Consider the following 20,306-nt stretch of genomic DNA (forward strand, 5'->3'; position numbering starts at 1 on the left):
CAAAGTAGTGAATATTTAGTCTTTTAAATTTTACCAAAAAAAATAGAAACAAGTAAAATAGTACATTTTGAGATATTTAAGTTTTACAGTAAAGAATATAAATGAATGCAGGGATAGTAATTAACACATTTTTTATATAATAATTATAATAAAAAAAATTGAATTATAGTAAGAATAAATAAATAGAATTCTTAGCCAAAGAGAGGTGTCAATTTTATCTACTCATTTTTGTTGTTTTATCTCCTATTTTTTTTTATCTAAATAAATATTCATATTTTTAATTTTGTCTCTATCCTTTATTGTAGTATTTGTTTTATATTTTATTAATTGTTTTTTCTTCTTTTTCTCTTTTCCTTTCTCTATTCTACTTACCAGTAATTTTTGATAGTATGAAAAATGCATCTTCCTTAGAATCTTAATCATAAGAAAATATATGCAAAAATAAATATAAAATTTGTGTACAATATATACCTATTATTATTAGTTCTTTTACTATTTTTTAAAAATAAATATAAAAAAGAACAAATCTTTAAATAAAACATAAAAGGTTCTTCGTACAACAAAAACTATAATAAAAAGGCCGTATTTCAATATTTGATATATATTTATTTTTTTAATCTATCAATAGTAGTGTTTGAACCTTGGTAGTAATGAGCATATTACTGCCACTACAATAATTAATTTTCGTCTAAGGTACAAACAAAATGAACATACCTTCCAAACTTAAGAAATTACATTGAAAGAACACAATACACACACCTTCATTAAGGATCTCAATCATAAGAAAATAGATGAAAATAATAATAATGAAGCAATGCATAATTTTTAAGCTCTTGTCAACACTCCCTCTAACTAACTGATCAACATCTAAGATCCCTTTTTCATTGAGTCATGCTTTACTATAACAATAATAAAAGGAAAACATGAGTTCAAATATAAAATAAAAAGGATAATCTTGAGTAAGGATTTCATGAAATTAAAAAATTATGAATTTATGTGGACAAAATAGAAAAATCTTTAAAGAAAATATAAATAGTTTTTTGTACAATAGTATTGTTGAACCTTGGTTAGTATTATTATACCTAAAATATTCTCGAACTATTGAAAATGATACAAAATGCTCCTCATGCCCTTTTCCGTTAAAGCAAATGTCATTTTTAGACCTAAAAGTGGATGTTAAAGGCATTTTAGGCCCAATAGATGGATGAAGGACATTTTTGTACCATTTTCAATAGTTCGAAGGCATTTTAGACCCTTTTCCGTAAAATTTATAAATTGTCTACAAAACCAATTCTCTTTGTTAAAGATTAGTATGTTTTGTCATTTGAGCATTTGATATGTAGTTTTTTTATACTATCAAGTTAAGTTGACCTACAACAATAAATTTGAAGAGCAAAAACATAAAATGCTCTCTCCATATCCATATTCTATTGTACATACAAGAAACTTGTCAACTCTCACTTGCTGTTCTTATGCTTTGCTCTCCAGTCCTCCAATTCTGCAAAAATTACTCATAGGAATTAATGTGTGAACTCGCTCAAAAAAATACTACTTCCTCTGTCTCATATTAGTTGTCACGTTTCATTTCTCGAGAGTAATAGGATCAATTGGACTAGTTGAAAATTGAAAGATTTATAGAACTTGAAAAATCAATCCCTTTTAGAAAACAAAACTGAAAAGAGTGGAAGCAGCAGCAAACAACCTTGTCAAAGTTTCTTTTTGGGGCTTGGTATCTCCTTAAATGCTGATGGGCATAATTCACTTACTGTACATTTAGCACAGTGGGGTCTCAGAGGAGTACATATGGTCTGTCCAAAGCCTACCTGTTTTTCAAATCCAAAGGTCATAGCCACAAGACTGAAGTGAGAAACAACCAGAACAGAAAATTCATCTCCAATTGAACTATGCTTACTTTGAGTAGTCTAATACTGTAGGCAAAGTTAGTTTCTGAAAAATTTGTCGCGGAAGTAAGTCAAAGTGTACATTTTGGACGAATGAATACTTGGAGAAATATTGAAGATAAGGAAAACAGTTTCTCGTCTAGGGAGCGGATATGATTATTGGGCAATCCAGTGCAGGAAGTTTGATATTTGAAGGAGAGATTTGTAACTTGTCGCAGAGAAAATCAACTTGTCTTTCGGGGGATCAGACATGAAACTGAAGAAAGGGGCTAACTCCTAGTACACAGATTAGAAGATTTGAGTTTACTGCCTGTTTCCACCCATGGAGTGCAGGTCCAGAGACACCTCAAGTGTAGCTAACACCTAACCTGTCTAGCTAGAGGTTGCAAAGTAATTTGAGAATGATCGAGTATTCACATTGACAGCTTTCATTATTATGTAGTGCAGCTGATAACAGTAAATTCTTAAAAGCTACTGCCAAATAGAGCTAAAATGAACTTTTAGGTGTCAGCTGAATATATACCAAAGAAGCAATAAGCACACACTTCATATTGATTTCCAATCAGAACTGATTGCAGAAAGGTGAAAATTAAGATGTAGTTGAGCTACAACGGTAACGACCATATGAGATGGGAAAGGGGGATCATCTACTATACTTTCAGAGGAAGAATGATGGGGAGACGTACCAATAGCAAATTAATGGAAACCCATTCTTCTTTAGGAAGCCACTGCTGCAAAGAGACCCTAGTCTCCTCGGGGGATCTAGTTCCCTGACAGAGCAAACAAGTAAGAATTGAGTGTTTCCATCTAAACATGTTATTATTAACTCCTTACAGCGGGAACTGTGAAATTTGAAATGAAAGGAAGTTGTTAAAATATTTTCTTGATAAATAAAGTAAAAAAATTTATATGAAGAGGAAACAATGTATATAAGGGTCAAATACCATAAGTAGGAGAACCTACACCAAAATATGTTTCTCTAACATACTGAATCTTCTATACAAATAGGAATCTCATGGGTAATACTAAAATGAAACTAGACATGAGAGGCTATTTTTCAACTTTACAAAGTCATTGCCAACCCTTTCAAATGCTCTCGTATTTCTCTTTCCATAACCCACATAAGAGCTAATGGAGCAACATCTCACGCCCTCGATCATCTCTTCCTTCTCCTGATAGCCCAACTGAACAATGCGTCCTTCACTGTACCTGACATCACCAAATGTATTCCAAACCAATTTAGACTTACCAAGTACAACTGGCAATGTAACAGGAAATAGACTATGTCTACACCCGAAAATCTACACACGAAGCATCAACTGCTATTAGGTAATCCTCCGCTTTCTCAAATTTTCCACCTTCTGTGACGTTCCCCTCGCAATCAACCACAAAAAGAAACACACTTTCCTGGGTGCCCTGAGACCCAAATAAAAAGGTATGGCAAGGACAACTCCTCCTTCACTAACGAATTCCTGTAATAAGACTTAACTGTGAATAAGCCGTTTTCATTTTGTCCCTATCTCCATAAATACGATATAACATACGGACTCTAACTCAACCAGGATTTGAAATTCACCAATGTCCCAACCCCGGAGGTTCCTGCTAAATCTCAAATCCCAAAGAACATCATCCTCATGTGTCCTACAAATCTGTTAGACTGTCGGCTCTTTCTGGCACCGAGACTCTTCACATATGTTGGAAAAGTAAGCATCAACTCACTCTTTTCACGCTACCTCTGCCCCCATAACTAATCCTGCTTCCGTCCCCTACCCTGAAGCTAATATGGCCTCTAAAGTCATCCCATTCCGTCATAAAACCCCATGGTCTATCACTCCAAGTCTTCCCCATTTCCCTGGGGACGTGACCGCTTTCCAGTTCACTAAGTGAAACTTACTCTATCCATTTGCAGCATATTGTGAGGAGTTTTGTTGAAGTTTTTCTAACTTCCTAGGTGCCTGCATTGACGACATTAAGTATGTGGCATGCTTAACAGTGTGCTCTTTATTAAAACTTACCTCTTTTGGTATCCTGATCTCTCTCGATCACCAGATTCCACAACGCAAGATCCTTATCTGAAGCACCCAATGATAAACCAAGATAGATAGTGTGTAGTTTACCTATCTTACAATTCAGTACGTTTGCTATATCTACAATGTATCCACATTTTCTGTCCAATGTTACAACGCTTTGGCTTTAATTCTTGCTCAAAAATAGAATCAGAACTTTAGATCCTCAATCCATTTGCAAAATAAGATACCAGTTATCAAAGGCACATCCCAGCAAAATTACTTCCTAAATTGTTCCCTTCCAGTTTTAGCAAACTCATAATTGAAGTAGACAAAAAGAATTTGTTTAAAAAATTTGCACATATGTAACATAATGTACACGCCAATTTCTAGTTACTCATTATGGTAGTAAAACTTCGTCTGCAAATAGAATTAAGCATACCTGCTTTGTTCCAGGCTGTGAGACCCAACCAAGCCGATTACAAATACGATGCACGTGAGTATCTACACAAATACCTTCAACTTTGTTCCATGCCATTATCATAACCTAAAGGAAAGAGCGATTATAAATAACTTAGAAATGTGCAGTGAAAGGAAAATGAAAAAAGCATAACTTTGCTTCCTACCAGGTGAGCAATCTTGGGACCAACACCTGGAAGTAGAAGCAAGTCGTCCACTATACTAGGAATGTCTCCATCATATTTAGACACACAAATCTTTGCAACTTGTTTAAGGTGCCGAGCCTTTCTTGTGTAAAATCCAACCTGACAATAAAAGTTGTTAAGTAACTCAGCTTGAGGGCAAATGTCAGTAATATCATAAACTGAAATCATTGAGCGCATACCGGGTATATCAAGTTCTTTATGGTGGCTTCATCAGCTTTATCCATTTTGTCAGCACTCAGCAAACCATTTTCAAGGAGCCGTTGATTTGCTTCTGCAGATTCAGAGGACATCATTACATACCAATAGGAAGCCAGAGAAGAATAGCACAGCCTCATAAAATTGTGGAAGATTATTATCTGACTTCAAGTAATCATCTCATCAAAAGATGGATGTAAGAGAGCATCTTGAAATCATCTTTTTTCTACTAGTCATATATTGGTATTCTCCTAGTAATCCCATTTTGATAAACATGTTTTCTATGAGGATGAGGGCGTAAGGAAATTGGAGGTATCAAGAATAGCAATCACTAGCTACAAAAGCAAGGAGTTTGATATACTCAGTAAACAAACCCCAATACCTTACATAAATCTTTGCAACAATGAAGTACAAGATCAAGATAATCATGATGACAGAATAAAAAGAATTTAGGTGGTAAGATGACAAAGACATATCAGAGTAACCTCTAAGATAGGAAGAGGAAAACACATGTGGATAAGTTACTAACTCATTCAGGAGACACAACCTATCATAAAGAGAACATGAACGTAGTCCTACTAAGAGATAATCACGTTATTAATGAGCATCATAGAGCTGAACTTCCAAAACTAGTAATCTCAACACTTGCCATGTGTAACATGACCCTTGGTCTGGCTTGATAACAATGATCCGACCAGAACAGCAAATCTTCTTTCCTGATGAGATTGTGAACAGAAAAGTGAAGAAGAAAATAGTAATCAACATCAGCATTCTATCAGAAGTGTTAAAATATTATACGAGCTTACTCATAAAAAGAGTAAAAGGACACTTTCATTCTCAAGTTATTCTTATATATGAGCACTCAGTTCTAGATTGCAACTTAGAGAACTTGCTTCATTTAATTTTCAATTTCTCTCGTTGGATGTTATATCTGGCCTTTCCCTTATTTAGATGTTAAAAATGTCCTTCCGACAAGACCATCTTGTCAGGGAAAAATCCTAAAGAGAAACAAGTCGAATTGTTTCCGAAAGGACTCTAGTGTCGTTAGATGCCAAAAAATCACCTCCTTGCTTGAAAAACTAAATGTTGTTTCACTTTTTTAGAGAAAATACAACACATTCAAAGAATACAACCACTGACCAAGCATCAAGTCTGCAAAGATGTATGCACCTTAGGTTGAAGAGAAGTCACCCCTTCATCCGGGTCAATGGAGTCCACAGGTGCATGCTCTGATAATCTCATACTGCGTATCCCTTCAATGACCCTTTCCCAGTTGGCTGGAGGTTGTACTGCATCAAATTTGCCAGATCATAGTCATACTATCCATAAGGTTTATTCAACCCGAGAAATCCTCATGATTAAAGAACCGTTGGAAACGAATAAGAGATTAAAGTCCTTTTTCTTTTAACAGCAGAATCAACCTTTCTATATGGAGATATAGTTAACAACTAAATGTGCAACATTCAATATTAATAGTAGAAAAACAGAAATTGTCTTTGTACTCACTTGACTGAGAATAAATATTGTCACTTTTTTTTGCAAAATCTTCAATTTCTGGATGCCTGAGAAACTGCAACAATTTACAAAAAACACATGATTTGGTTCTCCTCACCCAACCTCAAGAACCAAGGATCTATAGTATTTGATATTTGAAATAGTCTGTGAAGTACATAGACCACAGAAAAATTTCCTCTTTCACGAAATGGAGTTTCCCACTTTTTCTTGTTAAGAATATAACAAAACAATCTTTGAGTTAAACTTTGTATGTAATTAATTCAAATTTAATAACGTGCTTGATCACTCTTAGAGAGTGTCAATCTGATTTTTCGGAAGCAAAGTGAGACAATCATTAGATTGGGAGTACAATAAGATAGTTCAAAGAAATGGAGTGAAGCCAATATAATTCATAAACATGTCATTTAACTTGGCGTCAAACAATATCTTTGCCTCCAACTTTGAACGTGCACAAGTAGACACTTAAACTTGTATAAAGTTGAACAAGCAGACACATCTGCCCTATGTGGTGTCCAAAGTGTATTATGCCAATACGTGTCTACTTGTTTAATTTTATACAAATTTAAGTGCATACCTGTATATACTCAAGGTCGGAGGCATAAATGTGAGTTGAGGCCAAGTTAAAGGGCAAGTCTATGTATTATACCAACAAAGAAATATTGCGAAATCAAACCTTGGCAGGATAAAAGAATGATCACAAGTCACAACAATAAACAAAAATGGAACCTCCACAGCATAGGAGAAGAGACCCACAACAGTATTAATGAGCAAAAGAAAAAAAAAACATACTTTTTCATCTGGAGATTCTGTCTTAACTTCTTTGGCTATCACTTCCACTCTCCTTTTTCTCACTCTGTTCTTGGGAACAACACCATCAACTTCAGAACCTAAAATTAACATCTTTGATGATTATTACACAAACCCATCTTTGATAATTTGCAAGAAAAAGTCTACACTCATGAAAAAGACTGCAACTTTAAGCTCAATTCAAGGTTAAAACTTGAAACAAGATACGAAAAATTCAAGATTTAACTACACAAAACAACACATTCTTGTAAGATTTTCAAAAGTTGTATATCTTTTTATTTGGGAGGCACCTGGGTTTTGCATAAGAGGATTTTTTCGTGCTTTTGGCATTGCTGTAAAGGAGATGAATCGAATTGGAAATGGAAGTGAAGAGAGATATGCAGTGTGTCGGAGAAGAGAGAGGGACATATTTCTGGAGGGACTGGCAAAAGTTTAAGCCACGTCTCTTAAATTGAAATAATAAATAATAGAAATTGCAATTACAGATATCTCAGAGAAACTTTTAAAAAATAATTAAATAATTTAATTAGTTGACTATATGAATTTTTAGTAATAGCTATAGTAATTAATTCTTTATACTTATCAAAATTGAATAAGATTAAAGGAAAAATAAACTCCTTGGTCAAAAGTTTCTCCCATTTGGTTAAATTAAAAGATGTTGAAGATAATTTTAACCAAAACATTAAACATGAAGATGAAATTTGGCAATAGAAACTGGCTGTGATTTCCCACAATGTCATAGCAGCCGGGGCGGGCTTTTACATCTTACAAATACTTGTTTTTACAATACAATAACATGCCCAGTACAAAGACAAAGCACTACCTAGTGGAGGAACTTATATTTACAATACAAAGCATAACTGATAAACCTTACATAATAACCAAGCAGTAAGCAGCAAGCATAGAGTAAAATAAGATGAACTAAGAATTTGGAAATTTGTGGACGGTGAGTTAGTTTTCTTCATTTTCATCCTTTACTCGAAGATCTTTCAAGTTGATCATGGAGGATATGATGGGCTTCACATAGATTCCAATACTCTCAACGGAAAAGGGACTCATGGTGCCATGAAAACCACCAAAAAGACTATGATTTCCTAACTGAAAGTTGAAGTATTTGGAATGAGATGTAGGCATGGTACACCCATATGGTCCATAGGAACCCTTGTTGGTGTTAAATTTAATAGTTTCCAAACCTGTTGAATACCCGTCGCCGACATAGGATGTATACCCAGATGGCCCATATGGTACAACGGGAAAGTTGGTGGTGTTAACTTTAGTAGTTTCGTTGACGTAGAATCCGCTTAGCGAAGTAAGAAATTCTGATGGATAATCAAGGACAACGGCACAGAAGTTTTCAGAGCTGTTACTGCCATGCTTATTAGACTGAACAAAGTTGCCATTCTCATAGAACAGGAACTGAAGCGACTGAATTGTGTTTTTGGTGTAGGAAACAAAAATCCCAGCAACTTCGCTTCGTCCATTTTCTTCCCATATTGATCCACCACCTCTTCCCGCTGGCCCAACTTTGATCATTTCCATATTCTATCTTGCTTCTCAACTGGACTAGTTGGAAGATCTGGTTATCTATAAAAGCAGTAACCCAAAGCAAAATAGTTAAATTTTTGTATATTAAATTAAGATTTACCTGATAGAAATTGTACTAATATTTAGACTTTAGCTTATAGTGAACTAACAATCTATTTAAAATCATCTACAATTGAACACACAACTCTCCCTCCACACTCTTGTAGTTCTTCTCAGCCATCTCGGGCTCTATTACATATAAGGTTATCACAAAGTATGTCCAACATTTGTTTACTAAAGAAACTAGACATAAAACAATCATGAAAGCGTTATTAGTAAAAGAGGCGCAGTAGGTTTTCCAGTTCAGCAGTACTAAAGTTTACCCAAAATTACTGGAAACAACTGCAATAACAATGATAGCAGTTCCGGTAGCATTTTGAAAGGCAATTTGACTTATGCTTGTATATTTTACTATCAAACTCCAGTGAAGTACTTCCGGACCATGTATGAAATCCATTGAGAACACATTATTATTTTAGGACTACATCTTATCAGCTGGAAGAAGTTAGATGAGGCATCACGGATGCTTTTCAAAACTTTGGTATGTCCATATCTATATTTCTTCACTTTTTTCATAAAAAGAAAAAAAAAGAATTGTTAGAGGATCTTAAGACAAGATATTTTCATCCATGTACAGTATGTGAGTATTTTTTATGATGTCGCAACAAAAACCAAAGAAGCTCATGAAATATGATTTCTGCAAGTGTAAAGGCCGCACTAAGGACTTCTGTTACAAACTAGTGGGCTATCCTCCTGAGTTCAAGTCCAAGAGGAAAAGGTATAGTGGAAATGTTAATCCTGGTGGAACTTACAATGCAATAAGAGACCACAATAGTTCATTGAATGAACCAGATCAGTCTCAAGCTAACTTTACATATGGTATGAATACAAATGTCCTAGTTGCTGACTGGGACAAACAGGTTGCTCACGCTAGAAATGATCAGGTGAATCAGAGAAACAGCTCTGTCAAGGATGCTGAAAAGTAAGCTAAACAACTTCTTTAGGGGTGTCCTTATCCAAAAAAGCAAATATGACCAAATCTTACATATGCTTGATTATGGTTCTTTAACTACGAATGCTGATGAATCGAATGCAATCAATATTGCAGGTAAAGCATTGTTAGTTTCTGAAAATAGTGAAGTCTCGATAATTGATACTAGAGCAATCAATCATATGGTGTCCATTGTGGGCATGCTGTCTAAAGGGTCCATACTGCACACTGAGAATCCAAAGAAAATCCATCTCCCAAATGGGGATATTTCATAAGTCACTTATATTGGCTCTAGTGCCATATCTGCTTTAAGTAAAAATACAAATGTCTTTCATGTTTCTCAGTTCAAGTATAATTAACTGTTTGTGAGCAAGATAACCAAGGAGTTAGGATACTCAGTCACCCTCTTTCCTCACTTTTGTGTTTTCCAGGAGCTTTACAGTGGGAAGGCAGAGGAAGTTGGTCAAGAGGAAGGAGGACTATATCTGCTACTAAAACAGTTGACTAAAAGAGATGACAAGGAGTCTGCATTTGCTGCCAAGGATGTACAACAAGAGTTCAAACAATTGGATATGGAGATGTGGCACCGAAGGCTAGGAAATGTGTCAACTGTAGTACTATTAAATAAACTGTTCACTATGAATAAACAGGAAATGTGTAAAGTGTCTAAGTGCATAGTATGTCCTTATACTAAACAGATTAGGATAGTGTTCCCAACTAGTAGTATCAAGAGTATTAGTAGGTTTGATGTGATACATGTTGACCTAAGGGGTCCTTATAACGCAACTACATTTGATGGAAACAAGTGCTTTCTTATAATTGTTGATGATTACTTAGGAATGACTTGGTTGTATCTGCTTTAGAATAAATCAGATCTGTGTGTGTGTGTGTCTATTCAAGTTTTTCTGCAATTTGTTAAAACTCTTTGGTGAAACGGTAAAGGTGTTAAGATTTGATAATGGGACAGAATTTGTAAATTCAATATGTGATGCTTTGTTCAAAGAAATGCGGATAATAAATCAGATATCATGCCCCTATACCCCTCAGCAAAATGGAGTTGCTGAGAGAAACCATAGGCATATACTTGAGGTCACAAAATCCTTGAGGTTTCAAGCTAAAATCCCTTAAATGCTTTGGAGGCATTGTGTATTAGCTGTTGCATATCTAATTAATAGACTTCCTAGCAGTGTGATTAACAATCTGTCTCCTTATGAAAGACTGCATGACGAGAAGTTCAGTTGAAGCTGAATACAGAAGTCTTGCATGCAGTCTCAGAATTAGTGTGGTTACTTGGTGTTTTAAAGGAAGTTGATGTCGGTATTCAATTACCAGTTCAAGTCTATAGTGATATCAAGGCAACAATTCAGATTGCATCCAATCCAGTGTATCATGAAAGAACAAAACACATTGAGAATGACTATCACTTCATAAGAGAAAAGGCTTCAACAGGGCATGATCATGGTCAAATATCTTCCTACGCAAGTACATCCAGCTTATATATTAACAAAAGGATTGTCAAGTTTCAGCATGAATATCTGTTGTCCAAGCTAGGAGCTTTGAATATTTTTGTACCTCCTAGCTTGAGTTTGTTATAAAATGGGATTATAATAAGCCCTACACTCATTGTACAGAATTCAGATCAATGAATCAAACAATGATATTAGATTCTTCTTCTTCTTCGTTCCTCTTTAATTCTGTTATTCAGTTTCTTTTAATTACCTTTAGAATGGACTCATCATTTCTTTAAAAACACAAAAGAGAACAAAAAAAAATAAATCTTTACGCTAACACGATAAGCATTAACAATAGATCCAAAAACAGGGGGTAATCAAATCTGAACTGAATAAAAGGAAAATGAAAAGAGACATAAATAGCACCAGAAAGTAAACAAGAGAGAGACTTACAGTTACGGTAAGGGACTGAAGGTGAACTAGTGGTGGCGATCGGTGGCGGAAGCCGGACGATGAAGGACTAAAAGGGGAGGCAAGCAGCATAGTAAGGAAGATATTCCTTTATACTCAATTATTTATGAACAGTGTAGCTGGGGTAATTACTCACTTTTTGCCTGCGTCAGTTTTCAAGCATCTCAATTAATTTTATCAAATAATTGTATCTCTTACCAGTAATATGTATGAGGTAACTTCTGCCTAAGCTATTTTGAAGACAACTTTGAATACTAAAAAATATATTTTTCCATTTCAGTTTAAATTAATCACGAAATTAAAGAAAATTTCTAAATCATGGAATTTGTTAAACATACAATGTTAAAATTGACGAGTTGATCAAATTAAAAAAGAGCATTTTTTTGAGATGAACCTGAAAAATTAAATTAAAATAAAGAGAATAATTAAGAAAAAGATACCATCTCACAGTCAAAATAGGAAGGTAATTTAATTTGCCAAGCTCGCTGATCATAGAAGACGAAACTTAGTTAACCATCTTTGCTTTATCATTAAGTAAAAACTCAAAACATTAAACCAAATTGAAACATTATCATTTAGAAATTTATAGATGGATATTCTTGAGTTGTAATTGCATTTTACTGATATCGAAGCATTTTCAAAAGGATAAAAGGATGATAAAATTGTAGTGAGTCATTTATTTTCAAACCAATTGACAATTCATAAGAACTTGCGCATACAAGCTTTCCATCTAACATTAACCTTTTTAAAAATCATATAAAACTCAAAAGATAAAGTTCACATAATAACCATAGATAATTGTCACTAAGACAAATAAAGGATTTAACAATAATATTAAATATGGGATATTTATAATCAACACTCAATAAATATCAATGAAAACTTTAGCGACTCTGAATGTAATGACATTAACTTAATTACTGCTAAATACTTCCTCCGTCCCATATTAGATGGGCATCTTACTAAGAATGTTTGTCCCATATTACTTGATCACTTACTAAATCAAGATAGAATTTATTAGATTTTTTCTATTTTACCCCTACAATTAATATGATTTTTTGAATGTAAACAATTCCAATACTAACTATTTTTATATTCTATGTATATTGTATTGATATAAACAAATGACAAAATGGAAAAATCTTTCAATGTATTAATGACTTTTTAATCACCGTATAAAATTAGAAGTGACAATCTAATATGAGACGAAAGTAGTATTTCTTTGGTTATTACCACCAAGAGTTAATCTCTAATATGTTCAGCATTCCCCCATTCTAGAAGCCCACAAATCCAGAAGCAGCACACCATTGTTGAAGCCATCAGCCACCATTATTGAATGGAAAATTCAACCACCAACCATATTTTTAAGGCTATAAATAGAACCTTATGTTTCACACATAAGAACACACAAAAATACAACCTAGGAAGAGATTGTGAGAAGATGGGTGAAATTTTTGTGTTAAGAGAAATTCTGGATATAAATTCTCTGTAATTCTATTCTTGTGAAGTATAGTTGTTTTTCCTTCCAAATATTCTTCATAATGATCAGAGAATCACAACAAGTGGTATCAGAGCCTTCGATTTTGTGTTCATCGAGAGATATCGAAATACAAAAATTTCAAGCAGGAGCTGCGTTTCTTCGAAAACATGATCGTCGGTGTGTTTCGATCACTTTAATAGATTCCTTGCGTCGACACAAATTCAGCGCAACTTTTCGGAGGTACAAGCTAAAACGAAGAAATTATGACAGTTTAAAAATTTGCTTTGTTTTTGTAAATTTCTGTCTACAGGAAGAAGAAGGTGAATAGTACCTACCACGTTAGTGACACATTATCGCCCCGTAAAAGCCTAGTCCCCGTGTCATGCAGGTACCACATCACGCCTAGTCAGTGCCACGCCACCGTCCAATCATCATAAATTTTCTAAAATTTATAAAATAAATCTTGAAGTTATTGAAATTATAATTCTGCCCCAAAAGTTTAGTATATTTTCAATTTAACCCCAATAGTTTGGTGTAAATTTGAAAATTTTCTAGAGGTCCAATTTTGACCCAAGAAGAATTAATCCTATCATTTTGATCAAATCATTTTTAAGATATAATAGAAGAGTCATCATCATCTGGAGCTATGATAAAGCTTACTGCCACAAATTACACATTGTGGAACCTCAGATGGAAGATCTTCTCAGTTGTAAAGATTTGTATGGTCTCATAGAAGCAAAGGGAAAGAACCCCGATTCCTTCCAAACAAAATAGAGTGAAAGAAATTAAACAAGAAAATTATCGGTCAAATTTGACAATGAATTGACGATACGTTTTTCATCATATTGCACAAAAAGCACACGCGTATGCTCTCTGGATGAAGTTAGAAGAGATGTATCAAGCCAAGACCGCTCGGAAAAAAGCCCTGTTGATAAGGCGCTTTGTAAATTTGAAGTTAAAGCATGAAACTTCAGTTGCTGAACATATCAGTGAATTTCAGAGCTTGATAAATCAATTATTGTCTATTGACATACCGCTCGGGGATGAGATGCAAGCCCTACTACTTCTTAGTTCTCTTCCTAATAAGGCAGAAGAAAGGACATCGATTATGGTGAGTCACATGCCCTTGTTACAGAAAGAGGGAGACAACAAGGAAGAAGTCAAGATAAAAGGAGAGGCAGAAACAAGAGTAAGGAGAAAATCCACAAATGGTAGGAATCCATCATATGAGTGCTACTACTGTGGAATAAAGGGCCATTTAAAGAAGAACTATAGAAAATTGCAGAATGAGAAGGAGCAGTTGAAGTAGAAGGATAGAAATGCATTAGTCACTACCCACGAAGAGGTAGCCATTTGTTCCATTCATAAAGAGACATGTTTTTACGTCTCAAGTAAAGAAGACAACGAATGAGTGGTAGATACTGCAGCATCATACCACGCCACATCCCAAAAAGATTTCTTCACAATCTACAAAGCAGGAGACTTTGGATTAATGAAGATGGGGAACACTTCTTCTTATGAGATAGTTGCAATTAGTGATATCAAAATACAAAAACACATAAAGAGTACAATGATACTGATGGATGTCCTTCATGTGTCAGATCTTCAGCTAAACCTAATATCATGTATAACTCTTAACAAACAGCGCTATGAAAGTCATTTCAGAAAAGGCACATAAAAATTGTTGAAAGGAGTTATGGTTCTCGCTCGAGGACATATTTGTGGCAACCTATATAAAACTCATGTGAAGGTTTGCTTAGACAGTCTCAATGTTATGGAAAAAGAGGCATCTCAAAACCTGTGGCACCATAGACTCAATAACATAAGTGAAAAAAGAGATATCAATTCTAACAAAAAAGTAGTTTAAATGGACAGGAATATTTCTTTAAACCCTCATAATCATTGCTTATTTGGAAAGCAATACAGAGTCTTATTTACATTTTCTTCAACCAGAAGATTAGACTTACTAAATCTGATACACTCTGATATTTGCGGTTCCATACAGGAGAAATCACTTGGCGATAATTGGTATTTTTTGACTTTTATTGATGATGCTTCTCGAAAGGTGTGGGTGTACTTCTTAAAAACAAAGGACCAGGATTTTGACTATTTCAAAATATTTCATGCCATGGTGGAGCATGAAATAAGAAAGAAATTAAAAGGCCTTCGCTCAGATAATAGAAGCGAGTATACTTCCAAGGAGTTTGATTCCTATTGCAAGAGACAAAGAATTCGACATGAGAAGATGGTCCCACACACACCACAACATAATGGAGTAGCCGAGAGAATGAACCAGACAATCATGGAAAGAGTCAGAAGTATGATCAGTATGACAAAACTGCCTAAACCATTCTGGGGAGAAGTTGTTCACGCCACCTGCTACCTAATCAACTGGTCACCATCAGCCCCATTGAATTTTGAGGTTTCAGATAAAATATGATCTGGTAAGAATCTCTCATATTCTCACTTAAGGGTATTCGGTTGCTTAGCACATACACATGTATCCAAAGAGCTCAGGAAAAAACTTGATGGTAGAACTATACCATGTATCTTTATAGGCTATGGAGATGAAGAATTTGGATATAGATTATGGGATCCAATACAGAAGACGATGATTAGAAGTATGGATGTTATATTTCACGAAAACTAGATAATAGAAGACATTGAAAAGCCCACAATGTCTCATAAAAGAAGTTTCAGTGCCCAGAAAGTTAGTTTAGATCCACTACCAATGTTGTTTCCCATAAATAGCATGAGAGAGCATGAAGCAGTACCAGAAGCAGAACATGAGGATGTTCGGCAGGGGGAGGCACAAGCCCTTCTAGAAGCTACAGAACCATCACAGGGAGACGATGATGGTATACCTCCTAAAGCCAATAATCAATAATTTCGTCGATCTAAACAAGGCCGAATTTCATCAACTTGATACTCAAAATCCGATTATATTTTGTTTACTAAAGATGGAGAACCATAGAGTTTTCATGAAGCTATATCTCATAAAGATAAAGAAAAATAGTTACAAGCAATGACCGAAGAAATGAACTCTTTACAGAAAAATAACACTTCTGAGATTGTGAAACTTCCACAAGGAAAGAAGGCACTGAAAAGCAAATAGGTACTCAAGCTCAAGAAAGATGGCAGCAGAAAGGTGGTGAAGCACAAAACCCGGTTAGTAGTCAAAGGATTCCTATAGAAAAAGAAAATTGACTTTGATAAAATATTTTTACCAGTTGTAAAATTAACTTGAATCTGTATCATCCTTGGATTGATAGCCAGTTTGAATTTGCAGCTAGAACAAATGTATGTCAAAACAGAATTTCTTCATGGTGATCTAAATGAAAAAATCTATATGGAATAGCTAGAAGGTTTTGAGGTTTCAAGAAAAGAAAACCTCGTCTATAAGCTTACAAAAATCTTATATGGCCAGAAGCAAGCAGCGAGGCAGTGGTACAAGAAATTTGACTCATTCATAATAAGTTAGGGATATAAAAGGACTGCTGCAGATCAATGTGGTTACATTCAAATTTTTGGATGTCAATTTTGATATACTTCTATTTTATGTGGACGACATGTTGATCATCGGACAAGATGCAACAAAAATCAGACAGTTCAAGAAAGAACTCTCTAAGTCCTTTGAAATGAAAGACTTAGGTCCAACTCAACAAATTTTAGGATTGTAGATAACTCGAGATAGGAGAAACAAGAAGTTATGGCTATCTCAAGAAAATTATATTAAACAGGTGATCAAACGGTTCAATATAAGTAATTCCAAACCGATAGGTGCCCTTTTGGAAAATCACTTCAAGTTGAGCAAGAGTTCGTGCCTCTCATCCAAGAAAGAGATTGATGAGATGTCTACAATTCCATATTCTTCAGCAGTTGGAAGTCTGATGTATGCTATGGTTTGCACGAGGCCAGATATCGCACATGCAGTAGGTGTGGTGAGTCATTTTCTTTTTAACCATGGAAAAAATATTGGGAAGTAGTTAAGTGGATTCTCAGATATCTTAAGGGTACTTCAAAATGAACTATATGCTTTAGGGGAGCTAATCCAGTCTTGGAAGGCTATACAGATTCAGATATGGCCGGAGATTCTGATGGTAGAAAATCAACTTCAGGATATCTTTATACTTTTGCAAGGGGAGTTGTGTCATAGGAGTCAAGATTTCAGAAGTATGTTGCACTATCCACAACTGAAGTAGAATATATTGTTGTAGCGGAAGCTGGTAAAGAAATGTTGTGGTTAAAGCAGTTTCTATAAGAACTAGGGATGAATCAAATAGAGTATAGGATATATTATGATAGTCAAAGTGCTATTGATTTAAGCGAAAACTCAATGTATCATTTTCGGACAAAGCATATCGACATTCGCTATCACTGGATATGCGAGGTGATGGATCAACAATTGTTGAAACTAGTGAAGATCCATATGAAGGAAAACCTAGCAGACATGTTGACAAAGGTGTTCACTCAAGAAAAGTTAGAGTTGTGTAGAGACATAGTTGGAATAACTTTCAGATAGTAATTGTGTTGGAATGCAATTGAAGGGGGAGAATTCATATGTTTAGCAGCCCCCTATTCTAGAAGCCCACAATTCCAGAAGCAACATACCAGTATTGAAGCCATTAGCCACCATTGTTGAATGGAAAATTCAACCACCAACCACATTTTTAAGGCTATAAATAGAGCATTGCAGGGGGAGGCCACAGAGGCTGTGATCGATGAGGAAGGCGTTTTAAGGATTAAGGGGCGAGTATGTGTGCCCTGTATTGATAATTTGATTCAGACTATTCTTGTAGAGGCTCATAGTTCGAGGTACTCTATACATCCTGGTGCAACCAAGATGTATCGTGATCTGAGACAACATTATTGGTGGAGCAGAATGAAGCGTGACATTGTTGATTTTATCGCCCATTGCCCTAATTGTCAGCAGGTAAAATATGAGCACCAAAGGCATCAAAAAATGCCCATTCCTGAATAGAAGTGGAAAAGGATTGCAATGAATTTTGTGGTCGGCCTTTCAAAGACATTGGGTAAGTTTGATTCGATATGAGTGATTGTTGATAGGTTAACTAAGTCTTCTAATTTCATTCCAGTCAAGGTGACTTATGATGTTGAGAAGTTATCCAAACTCTATATCCGCGAGATTGTTCGATTACATGGAGTTCTAGTTTCTATCATATCAGATAGATGTACGTAATTTACTTCTAACTTTTGGAGGACCTTGCATGCTGAGTTAGGTACTAGATTGGATCTTAGTACTGCATTTCACCCTTAGACCGATGGGCAGTCTGAGAGGACAATTCAAGTTCTAAAGGATATACTTCGTGCATGCGTGATAGATTTTGGCGGTCATTGGGATCAGTTCCTATCTTTGGTAGAGTTTTCATATAATAATAGCTATCACTCGAGTATTGATATGGATTCATTTGAGGCATTGTATGGGAGGAGATGTAGGTCTCCTATTGGTTGGTTTGATGTGTTTGAGGTGAGACCTTGGGGAACTGATCTTTTGAGGGAATCATTAGAGAAGGTGAAATTCATTCAGGAGAAGCTTCTAGCAGCTCAGAGCAGGCAGAAAGAGTATGCAGACCAAAAGGTTAGGGACATAGAATTTATGGAGGGAGAGCAAGTGTTGTTGAAGGTTTCACCCATGAAGGGTGTGGTGAGATTTGGTAAGCGAGGTAAGCTTAGTCCAAGGTATATTGGGCCGTTTGAAGTTTTTAAGCGTGTTGGAGAGGTAGCCTATGAATTTTCTTTACCTCTAGGTTTTTCTGGAGTGAACCCAGTGTTTCATGTGTCTATGCTAAAGAAATATTATGGGGATGGAAACTATATTATTCGCTGGGATTCGGTCTTGCTTGATGAGAATTTGTCATACGAAGAAGAGCCTGTAGCTATTCTTGATAGGGAGGTCCGCAAGTTGATGTCAAGGGAGATTGCGTCTGTGAATCTCCAGTGGAGGAATCGCCCTTTTGAGGAGTCCACTTGGGAGATTGAGACGGATATGCGTGAAAGATATCCACAGTTGTTCGTCGAGTCAGGTACCCTTTTCAATCCTCGCTCTTCTTTTGACCGTTCAGGGACGAACGATGGGTAAATTGATATCTATTATAACGACCCATTAACTATTTTGAGTACTAGGGCCTTTTTATTTCATAAAAGACTCATCCCATAAATTTTTAATTGGGTATTTTGGACTATTCGATAACTATGATTATTTAGTTGAGGGATAACTTTAGATAAATAATAGAATTAATGGGCTAAAGTGGGAATTTATTTAATGTTCTATACCACTTGTTCAATACATATAAAAATATATTAGTGGGTTTAACTTTTATTTATTTATTAATTCATAATTAGTTGCCCTAATTAATTAAAAGAAAACAAGCAAGGAGAGAAAGAAACCTACCTGCGGCGTGGTCAGGAAATTAGTTGTGTGATTCAAGTAAACATTCAACTTGAATGTATATGAATAGGAAAACTTATATGCTTCAGTCCACGTAATTACTATCCAAAATTAATTGCTTGTTGAAAAGTTAGTAGGAAAAGAGAATGTAATAATGACAAGGGTGTTAGTTGTTCATTGGATCAGAAAGCAAAAGTTACTTTCTATCCATATATAAATGTCAACAATTTCCAATTTGCTTTGAAAATATGCAATAATTAGTGAAACAGGAACTTAGTGCTCTTTTCTTCATATTTATTCAACGTGAGGGGGGAAACAACAGGTGGAAAATATATAAAATTTACTTATATTTTACTCGTTAGTTTATTGGAAATTTGTGAGTATCTCGTAGTTAAATTGGTTTTAACATGTTGGTATATATTAAAATATTAAGGGATGGTATCATATGAATATCATTAGATTTATCAGGAGAAAATTAAAACTTAACTCTAGTTTTGAGTTTAGGGAATCAATTATAGAGATGGATGAGTAGTTGTGGTCTAAGTTCAATATATATTATTGGTGTCTACGAATTCATTTTCTCACGAATATTTTATACTTCATAGATTGGAAACGTTTTGAGGCATCGAAGAAAGGAAAATCACCAGTGAATTAGCTAGCTTAACTTTGGTTCTTCGATTGAGGTAGGTTATGGTTTTTATTCTATATCATAGATAGACTCTTAATAGTGATTGATAATTCATTGAGTAAAATGTGTGAAGCTTACTACGCATTTAATTGTTGTGGTTTAGATGGTTGATATGTTGTTGTGATTGGCCTGAAATTCCGAGG

General features: G+C 35.0%; 1 protein-coding gene across 7 annotated transcripts; it reads right to left on the reverse strand.

The window, feature by feature from the left end:
* Positions 1 to 1,191: 1,191 nt before the first annotated feature.
* Positions 1,192 to 11,715, reverse strand: LOC129883069 (endonuclease III homolog 1, chloroplastic-like). Of its 7 annotated transcripts, XM_055957623.1 has the most exons (12): positions 11,569 to 11,701; positions 8,283 to 8,673; positions 7,072 to 7,169; positions 6,274 to 6,337; positions 5,938 to 6,056; positions 5,417 to 5,483; positions 4,752 to 4,843; positions 4,534 to 4,671; positions 4,350 to 4,454; positions 2,588 to 2,671; positions 1,703 to 1,823; positions 1,208 to 1,498 (listed from the first exon to the last, which is right to left on the reverse strand). In XM_055957623.1, exons 2-11 carry the CDS (start codon positions 8,626 to 8,628, stop codon positions 1,707 to 1,709), a joined length of 1,230 nt encoding a protein of 409 aa, XP_055813598.1. In that variant the 5' UTR covers positions 8,629 to 8,673; positions 11,569 to 11,701; the 3' UTR covers positions 1,208 to 1,498; positions 1,703 to 1,706. The 7 variants fall into 7 exon arrangements, with proteins under 7 accessions (XP_055813600.1, XP_055813598.1, XP_055813604.1 ...); XM_055957625.1 differs by lacking the exon at positions 1,703 to 1,823 and having other exon boundaries at positions 1,192 to 1,498; positions 11,569 to 11,712; XM_055957629.1 differs by lacking the exons at positions 8,283 to 8,673; positions 11,569 to 11,701 and adding an exon at positions 7,380 to 7,560 and having other exon boundaries at positions 1,209 to 1,498.
* Between the last annotated feature and the right edge of the window lie 8,591 nt (positions 11,716 to 20,306).

Source organism: Solanum dulcamara, chromosome 3 (genome assembly GCF_947179165.1).
Source record: "Solanum dulcamara chromosome 3, daSolDulc1.2, whole genome shotgun sequence".
Classification (NCBI taxonomy): Eukaryota; Viridiplantae; Streptophyta; class Magnoliopsida; order Solanales; family Solanaceae; genus Solanum; species Solanum dulcamara.

Excerpts from the sequence above, each read along its gene's own strand:
- LOC129883069 (XM_055957623.1), bottom strand. The coding sequence starts at position 8,628 with ATGGAAATGATCAAAGTTGGGCCAGCGGGAAGAGGTGGTGGATCAATA. Across the intron at positions 7,170-8,282 it reads CGGCGACGGGTATTCAACAG|GTTCTGAAGTTGATGGTGTT; the intron begins GTTTGGAAACTA and ends TGTTAATTTTAG. Across the intron at positions 4,455-4,533 it reads GTCCCAAGATTGCTCACCTG|GTTATGATAATGGCATGGAA; the intron begins GTAGGAAGCAAA and ends TCTTTCCTTTAG.